At 43.9% G+C, this 19,999-nt stretch overlaps 3 protein-coding genes across 3 annotated transcripts; all 3 read left to right on the top strand.

Annotated features, from left to right (window-relative positions):
• The first annotated feature begins 283 nt into the window (after positions 1–283).
• LOC141012938 (protocadherin-10) lies at positions 284–6,329 on the top strand. The gene is made up of 4 exons (XM_073486481.1): positions 284–2,806; positions 5,316–5,374; positions 5,537–5,664; positions 5,974–6,329. Exons 1-4 carry the CDS (start codon positions 284–286, stop codon positions 6,327–6,329), a joined length of 3,066 nt encoding a protein of 1,021 aa, XP_073342582.1.
• A 2,266-nt stretch (positions 6,330–8,595) lies between these two features.
• On the top strand, positions 8,596–16,737 carry pcdhb (protocadherin b). Its single transcript, XM_073486482.1, has 3 exons — positions 8,596–8,604; positions 13,818–13,881; positions 14,393–16,737. The coding sequence occupies exons 1-3, from the start codon at positions 8,596–8,598 to the stop codon at positions 16,735–16,737; spliced, it is 2,418 nt and encodes an 805-aa protein (XP_073342583.1).
• Positions 16,738–17,255: 518 nt separating this feature from the next.
• Positions 17,256–19,655, top strand: LOC141012940 (protocadherin alpha-C2-like). Its single transcript, XM_073486484.1, has one exon. It carries the CDS (start codon positions 17,256–17,258, stop codon positions 19,653–19,655), a length of 2,400 nt encoding a protein of 799 aa, XP_073342585.1.
• Positions 19,656–19,999: the final 344 nt, after the last annotated feature.

Consider the following 19,999-nt stretch of genomic DNA (forward strand, 5'->3'; position numbering starts at 1 on the left):
AAGCGCGAGCCTCCCCCGTTCACACATCACCGGTGTTGCGCGTGGAGCACAACAGAGAGGGAGAGAGGTGCTTTCACTGTCCTCTCCCCTCAGCTTAACTCTCCAGTAAAGTTATCCACACACCTAGATGTTACAAACTTACATCTGAAGATTTTTTTTTTATTTTTTATTTTTTCAATTGGGACACACTCTGCTTTTGTTTGCACTTTTTTAGCTCCGCAGCTGAGTGGCTTTGTGAGGCGCAAGATGTCTAGGTGAGGTGATTTTTACGCACGCCGCTGAGATGGATCACAGACTCTCCAGAGGCAGCTGGGTACCAGTGACTGGGCTGGTTATATGTCTGCTTCTGTGTGCGTGTGTAGTGGACCTGGTTCTTGCGCAAATTCGGTACTCCATCCCCGAGGAGCTGGAGCATGGAGCTTTTGTGGGCAACATCGCCGAAGACCTGGGCTTGGATGTGGCCAAGCTGTCAGCCCGTCGGTTTCGTATCGTCTCCGGCGCAAAGAAGCAGTACTTAGAAGTGAACTTGGAGAATGGCATCCTCTTCGTCAACGAGAAAATAGACAGAGAGGAGCTGTGTGAACGAAGTCCGGGCTGCTTTTTACACTTACAAGTGGTGATTGAAAACCCACTAGAACTGTACAGAGTGGAAGTGGAGATTTTAGATGTGAATGACAACTCCCCCAGTTTCCCGTGGAGCGAGTTTAATCTTGACATCACAGAGTCGGCTGCGCCCGGCTCCTGTTTCCCGTTAGAGAGCGCACAGGACCAGGACGTGGGCACGAACTCCCTGCGCTCCTACCAGCTGAGCGCAAACGAGCACTTCATCCTGAATATCCAGACGCGCAATGATGGAAGCAAGTTTGCTGAGCTCGTGTTGGACACCCCACTGGACCGGGAGCAGCAGAAAAAGCACGAAATGGTTCTGACTGCCTTTGACGGGGGGTCACCGGAACGCTCCGGTACAGCACTGATAACTATCACAGTGTTAGACGCAAACGATAACGTGCCCGTGTTTGACCGCTCAGTTTACCGGGCGAGCCTGGTGGAGAACGCGCCGAGGGGGACGATGGTGCTGAAGCTGAACGCCACAGACCTGGATGAGGGCTCCAATGGGGAGGTGACCTACGCGTTTAGCGGGCACGCACCCCTTAAGGTGCGCGAACTGTTCAATGTGGACCCGTACACCGGTGAAATCCGAGTGAAGGGTGTTGTGGACTATGAGAAAGCCAGCGTGTACGAGCTGTATGTGCAGGCAAAAGACCGGGGACCCTCAGCTGTGGCAGTACACAGCAAAGTGCTTGTAGACATCCTGGATGTGAATGACAACGCACCCGAAGTCATCCTCACATCAGTGTCTACTCCTGTGCAGGAAGACGCGCCACCGGGCACGGTGATAGCTGTTATCAGTGTCATGGACCGGGACGCGGGAGAGAACGGGAACGTTGACTGCCAAATCCCGAGCAACGTCCCCTTTCAGCTCCACTCATCTTTTAAAAACTATTACACCCTGGTGACAAGCGAGTTCCTGGACAGGGAGACGGTGTCTGAGTACAACATCACCCTCACAGCCAGAGACCTGGGCTCTCCTTCGCTCTCCACCAGGAAAACCATCCTCGTCCAAGTGTCTGACATTAATGACAACCCCCCGCGCTTCTCTCAACCTTCATACACAGTGTATGTGACCGAGAATAATGCCCCCGGCGCTTCCATTTGCTCTGTAACTGCATTCGACCCCGATTCTAACCAGAACGCCTATCTGTCTTATTCTATTCTCGAGGGTCAGATTCAGGGCATGCCCGTGTCCACTTATGTCTCAATCAACTCTGACAACGGCAATATCTACGCACTGCGCTCCTTTGATTATGAGCAACTTAGAAACTTTCAGATTCTGGTTCAAGCGCAAGACGCCGGTTTCCCCCCTCTCGCCAGTAATGTCACAGTCAACGTCTTTGTCTTGGACCAGAACGACAATGCACCTGTTATTGTGTCCCCGCTGCCTAAAAACGGCACGGTGGCCACAGAGGTGGTTCCGCGGTCAGTAGACGCTGGGTATCTGGTTACCAAAATAACAGCGTTAGACGCGGACGCGGGGCAGAACTCCCGGCTGTCCTATCAGGTGTTGCAGGCTACAGACCCCGGGCTGTTCAGCGTGGCTCTGTACACGGGAGAAATCAGGACTATTCGCCGGCTGGTGGAAAAGGACGCAACAAGGCAAAGACTGGTCATATTAGTCAAGGACAACGGGCAGCCGCCGCTCTCCGCCACCGTCTCCATTGTCCTCACAGTGGTAGACAGCGTGCCCGAGTCGCTGTCAGATTTCGGAGACCTCACTCTCAGCCCACAGCCCCCCTCCAACCTCGCTCTCTATTTGATCGTGTCACTGAGCACCATATCTTTAATATTCCTGGTGGCAATTATCGTGCTGGCTGCGGTCAAGTGCTACAAGGACAGGGAGACCATTAGCGGGTACAACCTCCCCCCGTTCGCCTGCTGCTGTTGCGGGGGCTTTCAGCCCGAGCCGCCCCCGGAGGTGTTCAAAAAATCCAACCTCAACCTGCAGATCTCGTCCGCCGCCAAAGTGCCCACGAACTGCATGGAGGTGAATGGAAACAGCAGTCTCTCACAGTCATATTGTTATAAAGTGTGCCTGACTCCTGAATCAGCCAAAAGTGACTTTATGTTTCTGAAGCCGTGCAGCCCGGGCAGCACACCGAGGAACAACGAGGCGAAGAGCGCAGAAAACTCGTGGAACGCGCAAAGCCGGAGCGCATCTGTGAACAACGGAGCAACTACTCCCAACGAGGTACAGAGATATCAGAGCATAAGATGTTAGAGCTCGTGTTGTTCATTTCACTCACTGTCACCTCAAAATCCATCTCAGATTTCTATCTGATAAAGAATCTAGACTGTGACATTCTGCCATGAAGGTCAAATTACGCATGCCAGACAGATTTAAACTCAACTTGAGCAAAAACTGAGCAAAGCCACGATTTTCTTCTTCTTCTCTCCCTCTTGTGCGTTACACAGCATGTTGTCTCGAATGTTTTTTTCTAATTATGGAAATCATTTATCCTAATTGCGCAGCCTATGGTAATGTTTGGCACCGGGGAAATGAAATGAGACGATGTGAGATTAGATTTTAATTGACATCTTAATGAAAGTGTAAAATCCTATCCTGCGAGGATCATATTCTGTGCGCATACCGTGTCTCATCATCTGTATGGAATGAAGTGAGATATCAATTACTGTGTGAGAGGGAGAGGGGATGTAGCTCAAGTTGACTCCTCTTTTCAGTCTTGGTAACATTTCCAGGTGTCTTCACGACAAAAGAAATACACGTGGAAAAAGCTTTACACAATAATTCATGAATTTAATTATAGTCTGTGGCCTGAAAGATGCATGTCTACATCACCCAGTGTCATTGTCACACACTTCTCATGCGATGAGGGGACACACACCTGCACCCAGCGCACCCACCTGAGTTTGAACAAAAAGCCAAGGTTATATACGTGACGGGCAAGGTGAATTGTTTGAATCCATCGGCCTTGAGTTCAGACAATTCGTCTTCGATCAGTCGGGTTTGCGACACGCCTTCTTGTTCTCAAACTAACAATATAGGACAGATAACCTCACTAACTATGCCTCAAGGGCACGGGCGCAAGCCGAGCCATTATACTACACACAATGTGGCGTATTCGCAAGGGGGGGCTGCCCATTATTGATGAAAAATGGCAAATGGCCGATTTTGGGGAGACAGGGGAGGACATGGAGAGGGGAGGGGGCAAGGAGAAGGAGGGGGTGCAAGGACATGGCTGGACTGAGACGTGGGCCGCCTGTAGATCGGCCCCGGCGTTGTCCTCTGAATGCGTGGAGAGAGAGAGAGAGAGAGAGAGAGAGAGAGAGAGAGAGAGAGAGAGAGAGAGGTGGCTTCATATTTGTCGAGCGAGGGTGGGGGAGAGGAGGGGGTGTAACAGGAGGAGGGGGAGGAAGGAGACAAGGAGAAAGGGAATTTACGGAGGCAGGGTGTCTACACCAGTGTTTTCTAATTCTAATAGACGGGGCAGCAGCCCGTAAATGTGTGCGTATTGCTCATTGTCGCCTTCGTGGAAGCGCAGAGGGACAAAGACTCAGAGTCATGATACCGGACTCCACCAGGCAGACTGAGAAATGTCACCGCGGTCACTGGCACACACACCTCTGGCCACAAGAGGGATTTCGAGGTCATGGTGATTGTTCCGCCCGCAGCTATGCTCCTTCAGGAGAGAGTGTCCTTCCTGTCGTTAATTGGTTCCCCTAATTCACCCGGCGGTGTCCCTCAGCGCGCCCACGTGAGTCGTCGTGAGGTCGTCAGTGACACATTAAATCTCAAAGGCAAATCACAGTGAAACTATGTGAGCGTTGCACAAAGCAAGTGCACGGGCCTCCGCTTAAGTTGATGAATTGAAGGTGAAAAGGGAGATTAAACACACATCCAACCGTGTAAGACACGCAGGACAGGTGCGTGCACGTGTACAGTGGGCTCTGCGTGCTTTGCGTGTTGAGCTGTCTCGGCTTACATACAGCTTCAAGGACCGCAAACTTTTCAAGGCTCTCTGCGAGACTTTTAATTAAAAACCTTGCTCGAGGAGCATCAGGCAAATATTAATGTAAAATGATGCATAAAATCCACAAAACAATGACGTGTGTAATTTTCTTAATTTCCTCCCTGGCACGCTTTCCTTTGAAGATTAAAATCATGTTTCGTTTCATCCCGGTGGGGTTCTAATTGGTTTTGTGCGTAGTTGGCGAGGAGTGTATTTTGAATACAGATTCTAATAATACGCCAACGTCGCATTCTCCTTGTTAACAACTTTAAGTGAATTAATAGAGCGTGGAATCCATACTATGAGACGCAGACCCGGAATAAATATCACTCGGGTGCTCTCCCCCCCTCTCACCCCTCCCGCTGCAACACAGAGGATAAAAGCAAAACTAAGTGACAGGCGAGTGGTAGCTGAAGGCAACAGCACCTCCGCTCTCGACATGTCTGTTCCGCCAAACATCCACAGGGCGGCAGCCAAGATCCACGAGGAAAAACAGTCCTGTCTCCATTTCAGGGCGATCACAAAGATAGACTGCTGCTCATGTCAGTTATCACTGACCTCTGCTGACTCAAGGAGAGAGCATGAGCAGACAAGTTTGTTGTCAAATCCGCTTTCGAAATAGATCTGTGCAGTGGCATTTCACTGCCACAGCATGTGCCTGTACATGGGGAGGGTGTCATCTTTATAAAATTTAAATTAACTTTGTTTTTTTCTGTCTTTCTCCTGCAGCTGAAGCAGCCAAACACAGACTGGACTCTCACAAAGAATCAGAACTCCTCCATCAAAAGGTAACACTTTTGACCTTTGACCTTTGTCAACCCAACCTTACATTTATCTCTATATTACACCATTTAATACACTAGAGCCTGTATAAAAACCACTCCGGTTAAAATAGATATAGATATTTAATTTACGTACAATTAAAGCACAAACTTGTATCTTGTTCACAGTTATAACTCGATCAACATGGATGGCACCCTCATGCGTAAGGCCATGCACGCAGACCCAGAAAACTATGTCACCTCCATGGCACCTGGACAGTACTGGACCTGGGGGACTCACATGAGAGGCATGAAAGGTAACAGTCAAAACGACACACATTTAGGGTTAGGTTTTGTATGTACTGTATGTTATGGGCACCCAAATATAACCAATAATTTCATGGTATTATAAGATGAGATTTCCTTTGTTGTTCACTTGGAAATTTGGTTTGTTGGTATAGTCTGACCTCCACTACCACTAACAAAAGCAGGGTTATATTCTTCTTTTGCTGTATGTTGTTGTTTATTGTCCAGATTCAAAAGCAGTAAACTATAAAAAGTGTTATTTAAATGAAAAGAGCACTACAGCAGTAAGTAGTAATCTCCTTGTCTATGTCACACTACAGACTATAAGATGTCTCCTTCAACCAGTGGAGTCCCCTCTCGCCCTTGGACTCCTCGCTGCACGCCTCCTCCCCAACAGCAGCAGCCATCAATCCCCCCGCACCCTCATCCTCACCCTCACCCTCACCCTCACCCACACCCACACCCTCACCCGCACCCACACCCACCACCCGACTACCATCACAATGTGTACATCCCCGGGACACCTTCGGGCTTTTGCACCCTGAGGCCCGCATCGCAGCGCAGCAGTGAGCTGGACGTCCACAATTCCTTCTCCACCTTTGGCAAGAAGCGGCGTCTTCAGATGTCCCCCCAGGGAGAGGCTGCGATGATAAATAATGACCTGTACAATGACTGACCTATCATTGACTCTCTGAATGGGTGTTTGAAATGATGGATATTCCCATATGAAAACAGGAGAGACCATTCAGTACATACAGTATAATAATGGACATATGATTTATAAGTGGTCTGAAGAGGATGAAGAGAAATAATGAATCAGTTTTGGCTAAAATGCTGAAAGAAAAAGAAGTCTGATGGCTATTTATGTGACAAGCCACTGTAACATGGCCAATGTATGTGTCTGCCTATTATTATTATTATTATTATTATTATTATTATTATTATTATTATTATTTAGACAATCAAACTGGAGCAGCAATTACATCCAAAATGTTTTCAAAAAGCATTAGTGGACAATAATTTTGCACATCCTTATGAATTTATATTTTTCTTTCTATGAAAAGTGTTTTCTTTTTCTATGTTTGTTTGCTAACAGAGCTTGTGTGAATATGACCAATAGTATGATGATGTATATGCAAGCTGCAACATGATGCAGATAACTGTAAAGACGGGGGATTGTCCCCACACATGTACTGTATACATTTATGAAAATAAAGTATTTTTTTCACATGGTCTTCCTCATGTCTCTTAAACGCGCATGTGTGGCCCCTGCTGTGATTCATGAAACCCAGGGCTGAACACGGGTTCGGTCGATCAACATGCACGGAGCATTTAGATGTGAGTCTCTGTGTTTAATTAGCTTGAGTCAATTATTTTTGGGGTGAAAAAGTTCCGCAGCTACTCCTACAAGGGTGAAAAGCTTTTCGCCTTGGTAAGCTGTTTTCACGGTGAGGAATAAACATAGTAAAATGCTAACATATGCTAATTGGAGTGCTTGCATTTCCATTTGCCCGCAGAGAATAGTGGGGTTCATTAAGTGAACAAACAGAACCTCCTCTCTCGAAATATCACTTTAATTAAGACCACGAACACGAAAACAAGCGTCAGGGGAGCAGAGGGGGGGCTCAGCTCCAAATGCCACACCTGGATGTGAGCTCGGGGGCCCTGCGACTTCTCTCTCTGTGCCCTTTTACGTCTTACTTCTCAGGGAATTAGTTCCTGCCATCAACAGATGAGAGCTGGCCACTGCCCAGAAATGAACAGGGTAATTAGGTCGTCGCATGGCTCAGATTGAAAATAATTCCGTTAATAAGGAAACGGGTGTCCGTAGAGAGCAGGGAGGGGGAGCAGGCTAACCTTCTCTGCGGTAAGGTGATCCATGGGGACGGCTGAAGGGGCAGGCGTTTTTAGGTCAGCTTGGCTTACTTTCAGATGAGAGAGGAATGGAGCTATGCTCTTAATATAGAGGTGTGGGACTGTTCTTACTCTCTGCTACAAGAACCACTTTAAGTTTAAAGTAACTATAGTTATTTTAGAAACATCAAACAAAACATATTCAGAAGCATCACGTATATGTCTGCACCTGGAGAGCAAAACAATCAGGCTCACACAAATATCGCGGTTGGTGAAATTGTTTTGAAATTACAGAGTTGTGATTGGTGACATTATGGTCATGAAGGGTATAACATCTCCCAGTCTGTTCCGTTGCAGTAACGTGATGCTCTGCACAGGGCACCTCGTGTCACTTGACATCCTTCAGCCGTGTTGGTCATCTCCACCAGGAGCTGTCCATGACCACGGTGCTGAAATTGTTTTTACCAGAGGTTCTTTCACAGTCAGCCGCAATGTCCCCGATCGTCCACAAGAGGGCGCGTCCAACACGACTAAATGAAAACTGGTGCAGTATGTTAGACTGAATGTTTTGGAGGCACACGTCACACACACACACACACACACACACACACACACACACACACACACACACACACACACACACACACACACACACACACACACATATCTTAACCTTATTACCTTTATAACCAACATGTCTTTGCATTGCAATTTTCATTGGTGGAATAGCTATTCAGATTGTTTATCTCTAGTAAACGTAGAAGTTCGACAACATTAAAAACAAACAAAAACTCTGTTACAGCAATCTGGCATTAATTTAACGTAAGTAAAAGTAATAATAATAACAACAACAACAATAATAATAAACTTTATTTACATAGCAAGCAAAACAAAAACAACAAATGCAATAAAATGGGAATTTAAGAGCAATAAACAAGAAATATAAAACAAAGAGATTAAACAACACATTTTGAATAGACATTATCCAAATGATTGTATTTTATACATGTGTGTTTTTAAAAGCTTTTTAATTTATGCAAGATACTAAGTACTAAAGAAACAGCTGTAAGTGCTCATTATTTAGAAAAATGGCCCCTGTGAGTGTTATACAGTAATACATATTACTGGATTACTGATGCATTGATGTGCAAGAAACATTTGAATGTTGTGGCTGGTCATGGTAGAGCTCATTTGGACTACTTTTTGACTATTTCCTTTCTGTTATAGCTTAATCTGCAAGTAACTAGTAACTATAGCTGTCAAAAAGTATTATCAAAGCTCTGAAATGAGGTGGAGTAGAAGCATTTAGTGGCCTTAAATGGAAATAATCAAGTGAAGTAACACAAATTTGCACTTAAGTGAAGTACTTGAGGAAGTGTGCTTAGTTACATTCCACTTCTTCTTGGGCTCAGGCTTATTAAAGAATCCATACTCTCATCATGTGGAGTCCCACAAGCAACAATGCTTGTGACCCATTTGCATCCCAGCATGAGAAATTATAGACAACTCTAATTGAAGTTATTGACCACATTCACACAGTGTGAGGCAGTCAAATACTGGAGGAAATTAAAATCATCTATGACTCATACCCAGTCACAGTAAATGTGCTTATGATAATCATTTGCACCATTTTCTAACACTGACATTGGCACTGGTTTCTCCACCAGAGGGCATCATTGAGTAAGAATCACTGCACACCAAACAAACAGTCTTATGTTGGAGGAGTACTTTCTTTGTAAACCCAGTCAGTGTGGGGCTGGGAGGTCACAATGACGTAATCCAAAACAGTGTCAGACAAAAAAAGGAGCTTGACTGAATGCATTTGGGGGAAGAAAAAAAAAGAGAGTGGAGGCGGGAGGGGCAGAGGAAGTTCTCCTCTCTTTTTTTTCCTTTTGTTGAGAGAGATACACATTGGACCACAAACAACAGCATAACAATCGTAGTTTTGGCTGTTAATCATCAAATAAAAGCTCTGTTTCCAATTTCACTGTCATATATATGTAAATAGAACTGACATATGTAGAAATTATTTGACAGATTTACTTTAAATGCACGCAGAAAGTCATATTTTATGTATGAATGCAGTCTGTGCTAAATGTTTGTGTTGTGTTTTATTGCCATAAAAACATTAGAACCACTGTCCCAGGTGCTGTCAGCTAACAGTGTAACTAATGATTTATCACTGACCCACTGCAGAGTTTGATGCTTTATTGCTTTAAGTGACACGGGAGGATAACACAACTTGGGATGTAGTTGAAGAGTTTGTTTTGTGGTTATTAATTTGATACTGGTTCTCAATCAGTTGGATTTCACAGACCTCAGGCTAAGGAGTGAATAACACTGCAGTCATTTACATCTTTGACAACTGGAAATGGGCAAGTCTTACTTTGTTCAGTTCCTCACTTTGCCTTCAAAATATCAGTTTGTTCTGTTATGAAATATGAAATAGCATATTGCTGTTTATTAGATTAGCAGAAAATCAGGGGATCAGGCTCAGCTAAGGATGGTCCTTGCCCCAGGAAAAGCATGCGTATTAGTCATCTGTACAGGAGGTAAATATGTAAAAACACACATTAACAATGCAGTGAGATCTCTATGACAATAGAGCCTATGAAGTAATTGCTTTACATATAGAATAATAGGCCTTTGAGTGAGCAAGGCACATGAGTACTGCATTTCTATAACGCTTGCCCAATTTACTGACTGCTCAAAGCGCTTTACCACACCATGCTCACACACATTCATACACTGATGGCAGAGACTGCCATGCAAGGTGCCAACTGCTCATCGGGAGCAATTTGGGGTTTAGTATGTTGCTCAAGGATACTTCGACATGCAGCAGGGGGAGCCAGGGATTTGAACCAGCAACCTTCCAATTACTGGACAACCTGCTCTACCTCCTTAGCTACAGCTGCCCTAACATGATAATATGTACTCGTACTGTACTTTATATTGTACTTTTTGTGAGATTGCTTAATGCAGTTATTATTGCCCTCATCTCTTGCCCGTGGTTACATAATGTGAATAATAAAGGGGTCTTCCATACAGTCATTAATAGAAAGTTACAGTATATTAACTGTAGTTATGCACAATCTTAAGGTAATTGCACTCTATACTTTTACTCCACTACATTGGCCAGTGGCCATTAGCCAACTTTTAATTTCCTTTTGCCCCTGTTTCATGTAAATGTGCACTATCAGCAGGAGAGAAAATCCCAAGTGAGAGGAATACAATCATTGTTAAATAGTGACTTAAAATGCAGTATTTTTAAAATATATCTCCCTCCTGGTTTTCACACACAGTAACACCAAGCAAGGGATTGAGGTTGTGGAATGCAAATACAAAAAAAAAATTAAAGTTTTCAATTAAATCATTTTATTATTTCTTATTTTCAAGCATGATTACACAAGAGCATCCGGCTTGTTAATTTAAAAAATAATGACAGAGCAATCACTATGTTAATCCCATCATGTGCAAAACACAAATGCATTATTCAGCATCACCTAGTCCAACAATAACATGTAGGCTTTCTACTTTTCTTCAAACCACAGATACGCTACAGCTGTACATTTCATATTATCTTAACATTTTTACAATGCATGTCACATCATGTTCAGATAACATACTGTATATGGGCTGACTTACATGTCAGGAGGAGGAGAGGATGGATGAGATAGTTGCTGTTCTAGATGGTGTTTCAATATTTGTTAGTCCAAAAATACTGGATATTTTTAATGAGAAGCCGTGTTAGTGGCAACAAAACTGGATATTTTTTTTGGCGAGACATTGGTACAATTCGCAGACATGTTTGTGGCAACATGATCTTTTCCTAACCCTGACCAAGTGTTTCAACATATCCGTGGTTTGCAAAAAAGTACATCGCCTACATTTACTGTGGTGATTGAGTGACTGTCTTTGAAGTCTGGGAAGGGACCTGATCACACAAGAGCACACACAACCACTAGCTTAAAATAATAGAAAACTCCTGTATTATTTATGAAGGTTTGCTGGTTATTTTCATTTCGCTGGTATGTGGTTCACTTCTCTTTTCTCACTTGAGGCTTTTCTTTCCTTTGGACCCCAAATTAGTTCCACTTGACTCAAATCTACCAACTCAAATCTACCATGTAAAAACAAAATGAAAGTATGACTAAAGAAAGGCATATATTAGTAATGTAAGAGCCATTTATCCATTTGTTCATATTTTAGTTTATTTTTGTTGTAATACACTTTCCGTACACTGGGTGGCACTTACCTTTCATGACCCTGCAGTGAAACAAGGGTAATGCACCCAGATGCATTGCAGGCCAGGTGGCATATAGTTTTTCGACCTTGGTCAAGGCGTCAGAAGATAGTGTAGCAGTTGCTCAAATTTGATGAAGCCAATTGTGTTATGGACGATGTTCTATCTGGATGCAAGACACTTATAAATAAATAAATGAAGCAGCAAAAGCAAAGGTCATATCAGTTTTCTTTAGTGGCTAGTAAGTCAGGTCTGCTGAGTCCCAACTGACCTTGCTGCTCTATCACTTATTGCAATTTGCTGTTCCATACTGGACTTACACGTTCTGAATGGCTGGATTGCATAGGGATCTTTTTCCATGCCAAGGGTCAGACACCTCCTGGTGTGCATCCAGCCAGGAAGCTGGATGACATCTATAGCCCTGACTGATGAGTACGTCCACAAGTTAAAATAGCTTTTTTTTTAAATTACCCAAATTACTTCAGTGTGTATTCAGTACCTTGTACACCTTGGGTAACATGATAGTTCTGTCGACCTTCTGTCGGACTTGCAACCCCAAGAAATATTTGAACCTCGGATATTGGTTGGGAAATAGAAAAGGACACACAGGCTGGTTACTGAATAGGCGGAGACGTGAGTTATAAATTAAAGGTTTTATTTTAAACAATAAATCAAAATCAACATAAACAGGCATGGGTTGGAACTGCTGAGAGGGAAAATAAAGGGTTAATGGGCAAATGAAACTCTTAAAATCAGTAAGGTGAATATAAATAACTTTTTTTTACAATTATCTTTGAAAAAGGCCTCAATATGAAATATCAAAGAATTAGTGAAATTGTATTAAAGTTTGGTCCAACCATGACTGAAAAGGAAAACTAAGCTGAGGCCATGTGTGGAGAGGCAGACTACACAGAGGCAGTGTCCAGGGGTGCTACCACTACTCACCTTCAGTGCAGTACAGCAAAATGGTCCAATCAATAGTGTATACCCGTGTGTTTACTCGCATGCAAAAAGTGAAGGTACCTCACCACGGTGCCTAGCGTCCCAACAATATGGCACTCTGCTTAGGAAAATAACTAGACAAATGGTCAGAAAAAACAATTCAAACAAACACTAATGAATTAAGGGACAGGCAAAATAAATCAAAACCACCAATACTGGCAAAACAATTGCAGAATGCAAACTAAATGTAAAGATGTAGGCAAAACACAAAACTAAACTAAAGGGGAAAATGTGGGCAAAACAGCAGTGGTTATTGTGCAGGTGAACCTGAAAACAGGGGAAACATTAGCTAGGCTCACTGCATGTTAAAATACATTTTAAAATCTAAGCCTAATCACCACTCATGCACCAGACATAAACGCAGAAAGCACTCTGGTAAGGGGCAAACAGGGATTCCTCACATGGACAGCCGTTTCAAACAAAGACAGTCCACTATAATACACATTTCAGGTGGGAATATGCATTTTAAAAAAAGGTTTTTTTCCAGCATTCCTGGGACACCAAACACTGCCAGCCAAAGCAGGGACAGAGAACAGGAAGCAGAGGCAGAACAATGGCACACAGGTGCCTTATAGTTTTGCCCTGATTAGGGAATTTGTTGGGGACGGAGTTGATTCACGTTGATGGAGTTGTAGCAGAGTATCTGCAAGTTTACAAAGCAAATTAATGTCCTTTAGGATCCCTCACAATCACATAGTACACAACATGGTTTTGCTCTTGGGGAAACCTTATACTGCTGAAATATAGCAGCGTATTATACAGCCCATGGCAACATAATAAAATACAGTGCACAAGCGTTGCTAAATGACACCAAACCTCTGTCATACATATGAAATACATTAAGTCGAGTGTGTTCTTTGGCCAACCTAAATCTGAACACATTTCAACATACTAACTAAGAGAAATGCACTGTTTACCCATTTTGCATGCAACTCATCCTTGGACACATCTCTCATCAGAAAGTTAGTTTCCTCTGTCTGGGACACTGTCTCTGTCAGCAGCCCTGGATTGACACAAAGGCAAGATGTTATCCAGGAGAACATATTATAAATATTCTTCCCATAGAGACCAACCTATAATTCTACCTGTAGAGGTTTATGTTTACTGATACTCTTATCTCTCATATCAGGTGATTGCTGACTGGGTTGTTGTCACACAAATCTAGTCACTATTCACCAAAATACAAGCACAAATGTTTAACTTGTTTAAAATAAATTGTGATGCTCACAGCATTTTGTCTGTTACTGAGGGAAAACTGAACATTTTTGTCAACTGTCTCTGTCCTGTGAACTATTGGTTATTACCAGTTATTGGTCAACAAAGCTGATTCTACAATAGTTATACATTATACAGTCTCTGCCACAAGGTGCCACTGTGGACCACTAAAACATAATGCATCACTCTCCTCCAGTCATTACAGCGACACACCCATTTAAAAAGGGTGCAGGACACAGCTTCTTGGAAGATGTGCTTTTTTATTTTTAAATTAACAACACGAACCTAAGACATGACGTGAGATATTTAGTCAGATCCTACAAATCAACAAAACAACCTGTTTTTACAATCTGGAGTGCTGTTCCCTGAAGACGAGAGGATGCATTTCTGGACCACTGTCTTTGTCTGGTGTGCAGTATGGCCAGGCGCTTTGTCTGTGACACGGTACTCCATAGCCGAGGAGATGGAGAGGGGCTCTGTTGTGGCTAATCTCGCTGCGGATTTGGGACTTGATCTTGGAGGTTTGGCACAACGAGAGGTAAAACTTGATATTTTCCAAAACAAAAAATATCTAGATGTCAATAAAAAGACAGGAGAGCTGTATATCGTGGAAAAGATGGACAGGGAATATCTTTGTCCGAAATTAACCTCCTGTTTCCTAAAGCTTGATGTTATCATAGAAAGCCCCTTACGTATCTTCAACATTGAACTCGGAATAACGGACATAAATGATAACGCTCCACATTTTCGACGAGACAGAGTAGAGCTAGACGTTTCAGAATCGGCTACACCGGGAGAGAGATTCTCCCTGCCTAATGCTGTGGATCCAGATGTTGGCGTTAATACAATTAAAACATACAGACTCAGTACCAATGAACATTTCACCATCGAAATTCAGACGGGCAGTGATGGAACTCAATATGTTGATTTGGTGCTGACCAAATCTTTGGACAGAGAGAAGACTGCTGTTCATAATTTAATACTGACTGCTGTGGACGGCGGGGTCCCTGTGCGCTCCGGCACTGCAAATATTATTGTAAGAGTACAGGACACAAACGATAATCCTCCTCGGTTTGACAAGCAGACCTACACGGTTAATATGACAGAAAATTCCCCTATCGGAACCTTAGTGATGAAGCTTAACGCGACAGATCTTGACGAAGGTGTGAATTCAGAGATAGTGTACTCATTCACCCTTTACACGTCAGAAAAAACACAAGATGTTTTTGCATTGAATCCTAACACAGGGGAGATAACAGTGAAAGGGACTATTGACTATGAAGATATGAAATTTTATGAGATGCACATTGAGGCCAGAGACAAAGGGACACATCCCTTACTGGGACAATGTAAAGTGGTTGTCCACGTGACAGATATGAATGACAATTATCCTGAAATTACAATACAGTCTGTTAAAAACACAGTGGACGAGAACATCCGAGTAGGAAGTGTCATTGCTCTGGTAGGCATAAGTGACAGAGACACTGGCGATAATGGAAACGTGAGTTTATCCATAAATGACAGACTGCCATTTATTCTTAATAAGTCATCAGACAGACCCACGCATTACAATCTCATAGTCTCTGAACCCTTGGATCGTGAATCAGTAGCTGAATATGACATCACACTGATTGTAACAGATGCAGGGACGCCGACTTTATCTGACAATGAAACAATACATCTGCATCTATTGGATGTTAATGACAACGCGCCACAGTTCCCTCAGTCATTTTACACTATACGTGTCATGGAGAATAACGCACCTGGGGCCCTGCTCAGCTCACTCACTGCGTTTGACCCTGACCTCCATGAAAACCAGTATCTAGTTTATTTCATCCTAGAGAAGGAGATAGTCAACACCTCCATGTCCATGCTGTTCTCCATCAATCCAGAGAACGGGAATCTTTACGCACTGAAAACTTTTGACTATGAGATCGAGAAGGAGTTTCTTTTCCACATCGAGGCCAGAGACTCTGGCTCTCCTCCTCTCAGCAGTAACGTCACCGTCCACATCATTATTGTGGACCAGAACGACAACGCTCCGGTCATTGTGTCTCCGTGGCGCGCACACGGCTCTGTGGTGGAGGAAAAGATCCCCAGATCCACCGATAAAGGCTCTCTGGTGTCCAAGGTGATAGCCTTAGATACCGACTCGGTGCACAACTCTCGGATTACCTACCAGTTTCTACAGGTGACTGACGCCACCTTGTTCAGTCTGGACCAATACAACGGAGAGATCCGGACTATGAGGATGTTCAGTTACAGAGATCCGCGCCACCAGAGACTGGTTGTTATTGCCAAGGACAACGGGGAGCCTGCTCTCTCTGCTACAGTCACCATCAAGCTGTCCACAGTGGAGACTGCTGTTAAGGCCTACTCTGACATGACTGAGGTGCCTCTAGAATACGACATCTTCTCAGACCTCAACCTGTATTTGGTCATCGGTCTGGGCTCGGTGTCTTTTCTCCTGCTCATCACCATATTGGTCACCATCGTGCTTAAGTGTCAGACACCCAAGCCCAGCAAAGCGGCTCCTCCCTGCAGGAACAGTTTGCTCAGTGAGAGGAACTCCACCATCGCAGACTCCACTCTGGTGTCCAACGATGCCTACTGGTACAGTCTGTTTCTAGCAGAGACCAGGAAAGGGAAGATGGTGGTCAGACAGCCTGTGCCAAAGGGCTCCAGATACATCGTGTCCAGTATACCGAGAGGCACAGGGCTGACAGACACTAGTGACTCAGCAGCTTCTACTCTGCAGGTGAGAGACTAATGTACACATTTGTTTTTGTATTTTTCAAAGTATACCATTTAATTGTCTTATAATAAATGCGTATGGCTAAAACGTTTATCCACTTAGCAAGACAAATTGATAAGCAGCTCTAAGTTAAGGATTTGCAGCAGTTTATAATCTTAAACTTATTTTTAGATGCAGGCTATACTTGGAATGTCTGTAGTAAATATATGTCAACTGCAGGGTCTTGTAATCTGCAAAGTGTGGCGCTGTTTACTCTAAAAAATACCGGGCCTCGAAAGCAATGACGGTGAATCTTTGTTCGTGGGGCAGCGATAGAAAAAACGGACAGCTCCGTGGTGCTGAAACTCGCAGCGATGACAAGCACCACCATTTCGCTCTTTATTCAGACGGCATCTCCTTGGGATTTAAATCGCAACAGTGTGTTTTGATCGAGATCTTAAAGGCAATTTTACACATCAGCGGGAAGATGCATTATATCGGCTGAAGTGCCTCGAACAGTGAATACCCACACAACAATAGGGTCCGCTGCAACCATGCAATCGCACACAAGGTACGTGGCGCTCATTGTTCTTTTTTCTATCGTTTATCATACATATGCTTCGGTGACTCACTACTCCATACCGGAGGAAATGAAAGAAGGATCAGTCGTTGCAAACCTTGCGACAGATCTCAGCCTGGATGTTAAAACACTGAATCAGAGGAAGATGCGTCTGGACATAATCGCTAATAAAAAATATGTGGATGTGAACAAAGAGACTGGTGAACTGTATATTGTGGAGAAAATTGACAGAGAACATTGCCCCACGAAGATGTCAGCATCGTGCTATCTCAAGCTCGAGGTAATACTTGAAAATCCATTAAGAATCTTTAATATAGAGCTGGAGATTCTGGATATTAACGACAACGCCCCGCAATTTCGAAGAGATGCAATACATTTGGATATATCAGAAGCAACGCCCATTGGAGAAAGATTCTCTTTGAGCAATGCAGTTGATCCTGACATTGGGACCAATTCAGTTAAGACATATGATTTAAGTGAAAGTGAACATTTTAATATTGAAGTTCAGACAGGAAGAGATGGGTCCAAGTTTGCTGATTTGATTTTGACAAAGACTTTAGATCGGGAGCAAAAAGCTGTTCATAATTTAATACTAACAGCTGTAGATGGAGGACGGCCAGCTAGATCTGGCACTGCAAGTGTTATTGTTCACGTTTTAGACACAAATGATAACGCACCCACATTTGACAAAGTAAGTTACAACATTGAAATAATGGAAAATTCTCCCATTGGAAGTCTTGTTGTTCATCTCAATGCAACAGATTTAGATGAGGGGTCAAATTCTGATATAACATACTCATACAGTTTATATACGTCAGAGAAAACACAAGAAACATTCAATCTGAATCCTATCACGGGTGAAATTACAGTAAAGGGGGTGTTGAACTATGAAGATTTCAAAATTTATGATATGGAAGTGATAGCCACTGATAAAGGAGCCAATAGTTTGTCAGGACAATGTACAATAAAGATTATTGTTGAAGACATGAACGACAACCACCCAGAAATATCTATTAAATCATTTCAGAGTCCAGTCAATGAGAACATAGAATTAGACACAGTGATAGCTGTAGTTAGTGTCAGTGATAAAGACTCAGGAGACAATGGAGTGGTGGATCTTCATATTCCAGATAATATGCCTTTCAAACTGAGGGAGTCCTCTGATAACTATTATGAATTAGTGGTGTCAGAGCCGCTAGACCGTGAGAAGGTTCCAGAGTATGACGTCACTTTCACCGTCACAGACAGAGGTTCACCTCCTTTATCTGACAATGAAACTATGACGTTAGAGCTGCTGGATGTTAATGACAATGTTCCACAGTTCCCTCAGTCATTTTATACTATACGTGTCATGGAGAATAACGCACCTGGGGCCCTGCTCAGCTCACTCACTGCGTTTGACCCTGACCTCCATGAAAACCAGTATCTAGTTTATTTCATCCTAGAGAAGGAGGTAGCCAACACCTCCATGTCCATGCTGTTCTCCATCAATCCAGAGAACGGGAATCTTTACGCACTCAAAACTTTTGACTATGAGATCGAGAAGGAGTTTCTTTTCCACATCGAGGCCAGAGACTCTGGCTCTCCTCCTCTCAGCAGTAACGTCACCGTCCACATCATCATTGTGGACCAGAACGACAACGCTCCGGTCATTGTGTCTCCGTGGCGCGCACACGGCTCTGTGGTGGAGGAAAAGATCCCCAGATCCACCGATAAAGGCTCTCTGGTTGCCAAGGTGATAGCCTTAGACACCGACTCGGTGCACAACTCTCGGATTACCTACCAGTTTCTACAGGTGACTGACGCCACCTTGTTCAGTCTGGACCAATACAACGGAGAGATCCGGACTATGAGGATGTTCAGTTACAGAGATCCGCGCCACCAGAGACTGGTTGTTATTGCCAAGGACAACGGGGAGCCTGCTCTCTCTGCTACAGTCACCATCAAGCTGTCCACAGTGGAGACTGCTGTTAAGGCCTACTCTGACCTGACTGAGGTGCCTCTAGAATACGACATCTTCTCGGACCTCAACCTGTATTTGGTCATCGGTCTGGGCTCAGTGTCTTTTCTCCTGCTCATCACCATATTGGTCACCATCGTGCTCAAGTGTCAGACACCCAAGCCCAGCAAAGCGGCTCCTCCCTGCAGGAACAGTTTGCTCAGTGAGAGGAACTCCACCATTGCAGACTCCACTCTGGTCTCCAACGATGCCTACTGGTACAGTCTGTTTCTAGCAGAGACCAGGAAAGGGAAGATGGTGGTCAGACAGCCTGTGCCAAAGGGCTCCAGATACATCGTGTCCAGTATACCGAGAGGCACAGGGCTGACAGACACTAGTGACTCAGCAGCTTCTACTCTGCAGGTAAGAGTGTAGTTTGCATTTGGTTTTAATTCTACATTTTCTAAACTGAAGTGGCATTTTATACTGTATCGTAGAAATTGTGAGATTACAAATACTAAATCAGTCTGATGGTTCTATTCTGCAACCTCTGCAAAAACATCGTTCAAACTCCACTTTAAATGTATAAATTGCACTGTAAAGTGCTCATGCCAAACACAGAGTGTTTAAAAATGCAAAAGGTGGCGCTGTTCTCTTGTTAAAAAACAGGCAATGGCCGCCATGACAGTAAATTTTGTCATTCGGGCAGTTTGAAGAAACGGGACAGCTCCGTGGTGCTGAAACGCAACGACGACAACGCGACCGCCCGTTTTGTGCGC

This window comes from Pagrus major, chromosome 18, assembly GCF_040436345.1.
Source record: "Pagrus major chromosome 18, Pma_NU_1.0".
NCBI classification, from domain to species: domain Eukaryota; kingdom Metazoa; phylum Chordata; class Actinopteri; order Spariformes; family Sparidae; genus Pagrus; species Pagrus major.

What these genes read in the sequence shown, in the direction of transcription:
- LOC141012940 (XM_073486484.1), top strand. Translation starts at nt 17,256, where the DNA reads ATGCAATCGCACACAAGGTACGTGGCGCTCATTGTTCTTTTTTCTATC.
- pcdhb (XM_073486482.1), top strand. An exon ending in ACTCTTATCTCTCATATCAG is followed by an intron (nt 13,882 to 14,392) that starts GTGATTGCTGAC and finishes CAGTATGGCCAG; the next exon opens with GCGCTTTGTCTGTGACACGG.
- LOC141012938 (XM_073486481.1), top strand. Translation starts at nt 284, where the DNA reads ATGGATCACAGACTCTCCAGAGGCAGCTGGGTACCAGTGACTGGGCTG. An exon ending in GAGCAACTACTCCCAACGAG is followed by an intron (nt 2,807 to 5,315) that starts GTACAGAGATAT and finishes TTTCTCCTGCAG; the next exon opens with CTGAAGCAGCCAAACACAGA. An exon ending in TCACATGAGAGGCATGAAAG is followed by an intron (nt 5,665 to 5,973) that starts GTAACAGTCAAA and finishes GTCACACTACAG; the next exon opens with ACTATAAGATGTCTCCTTCA.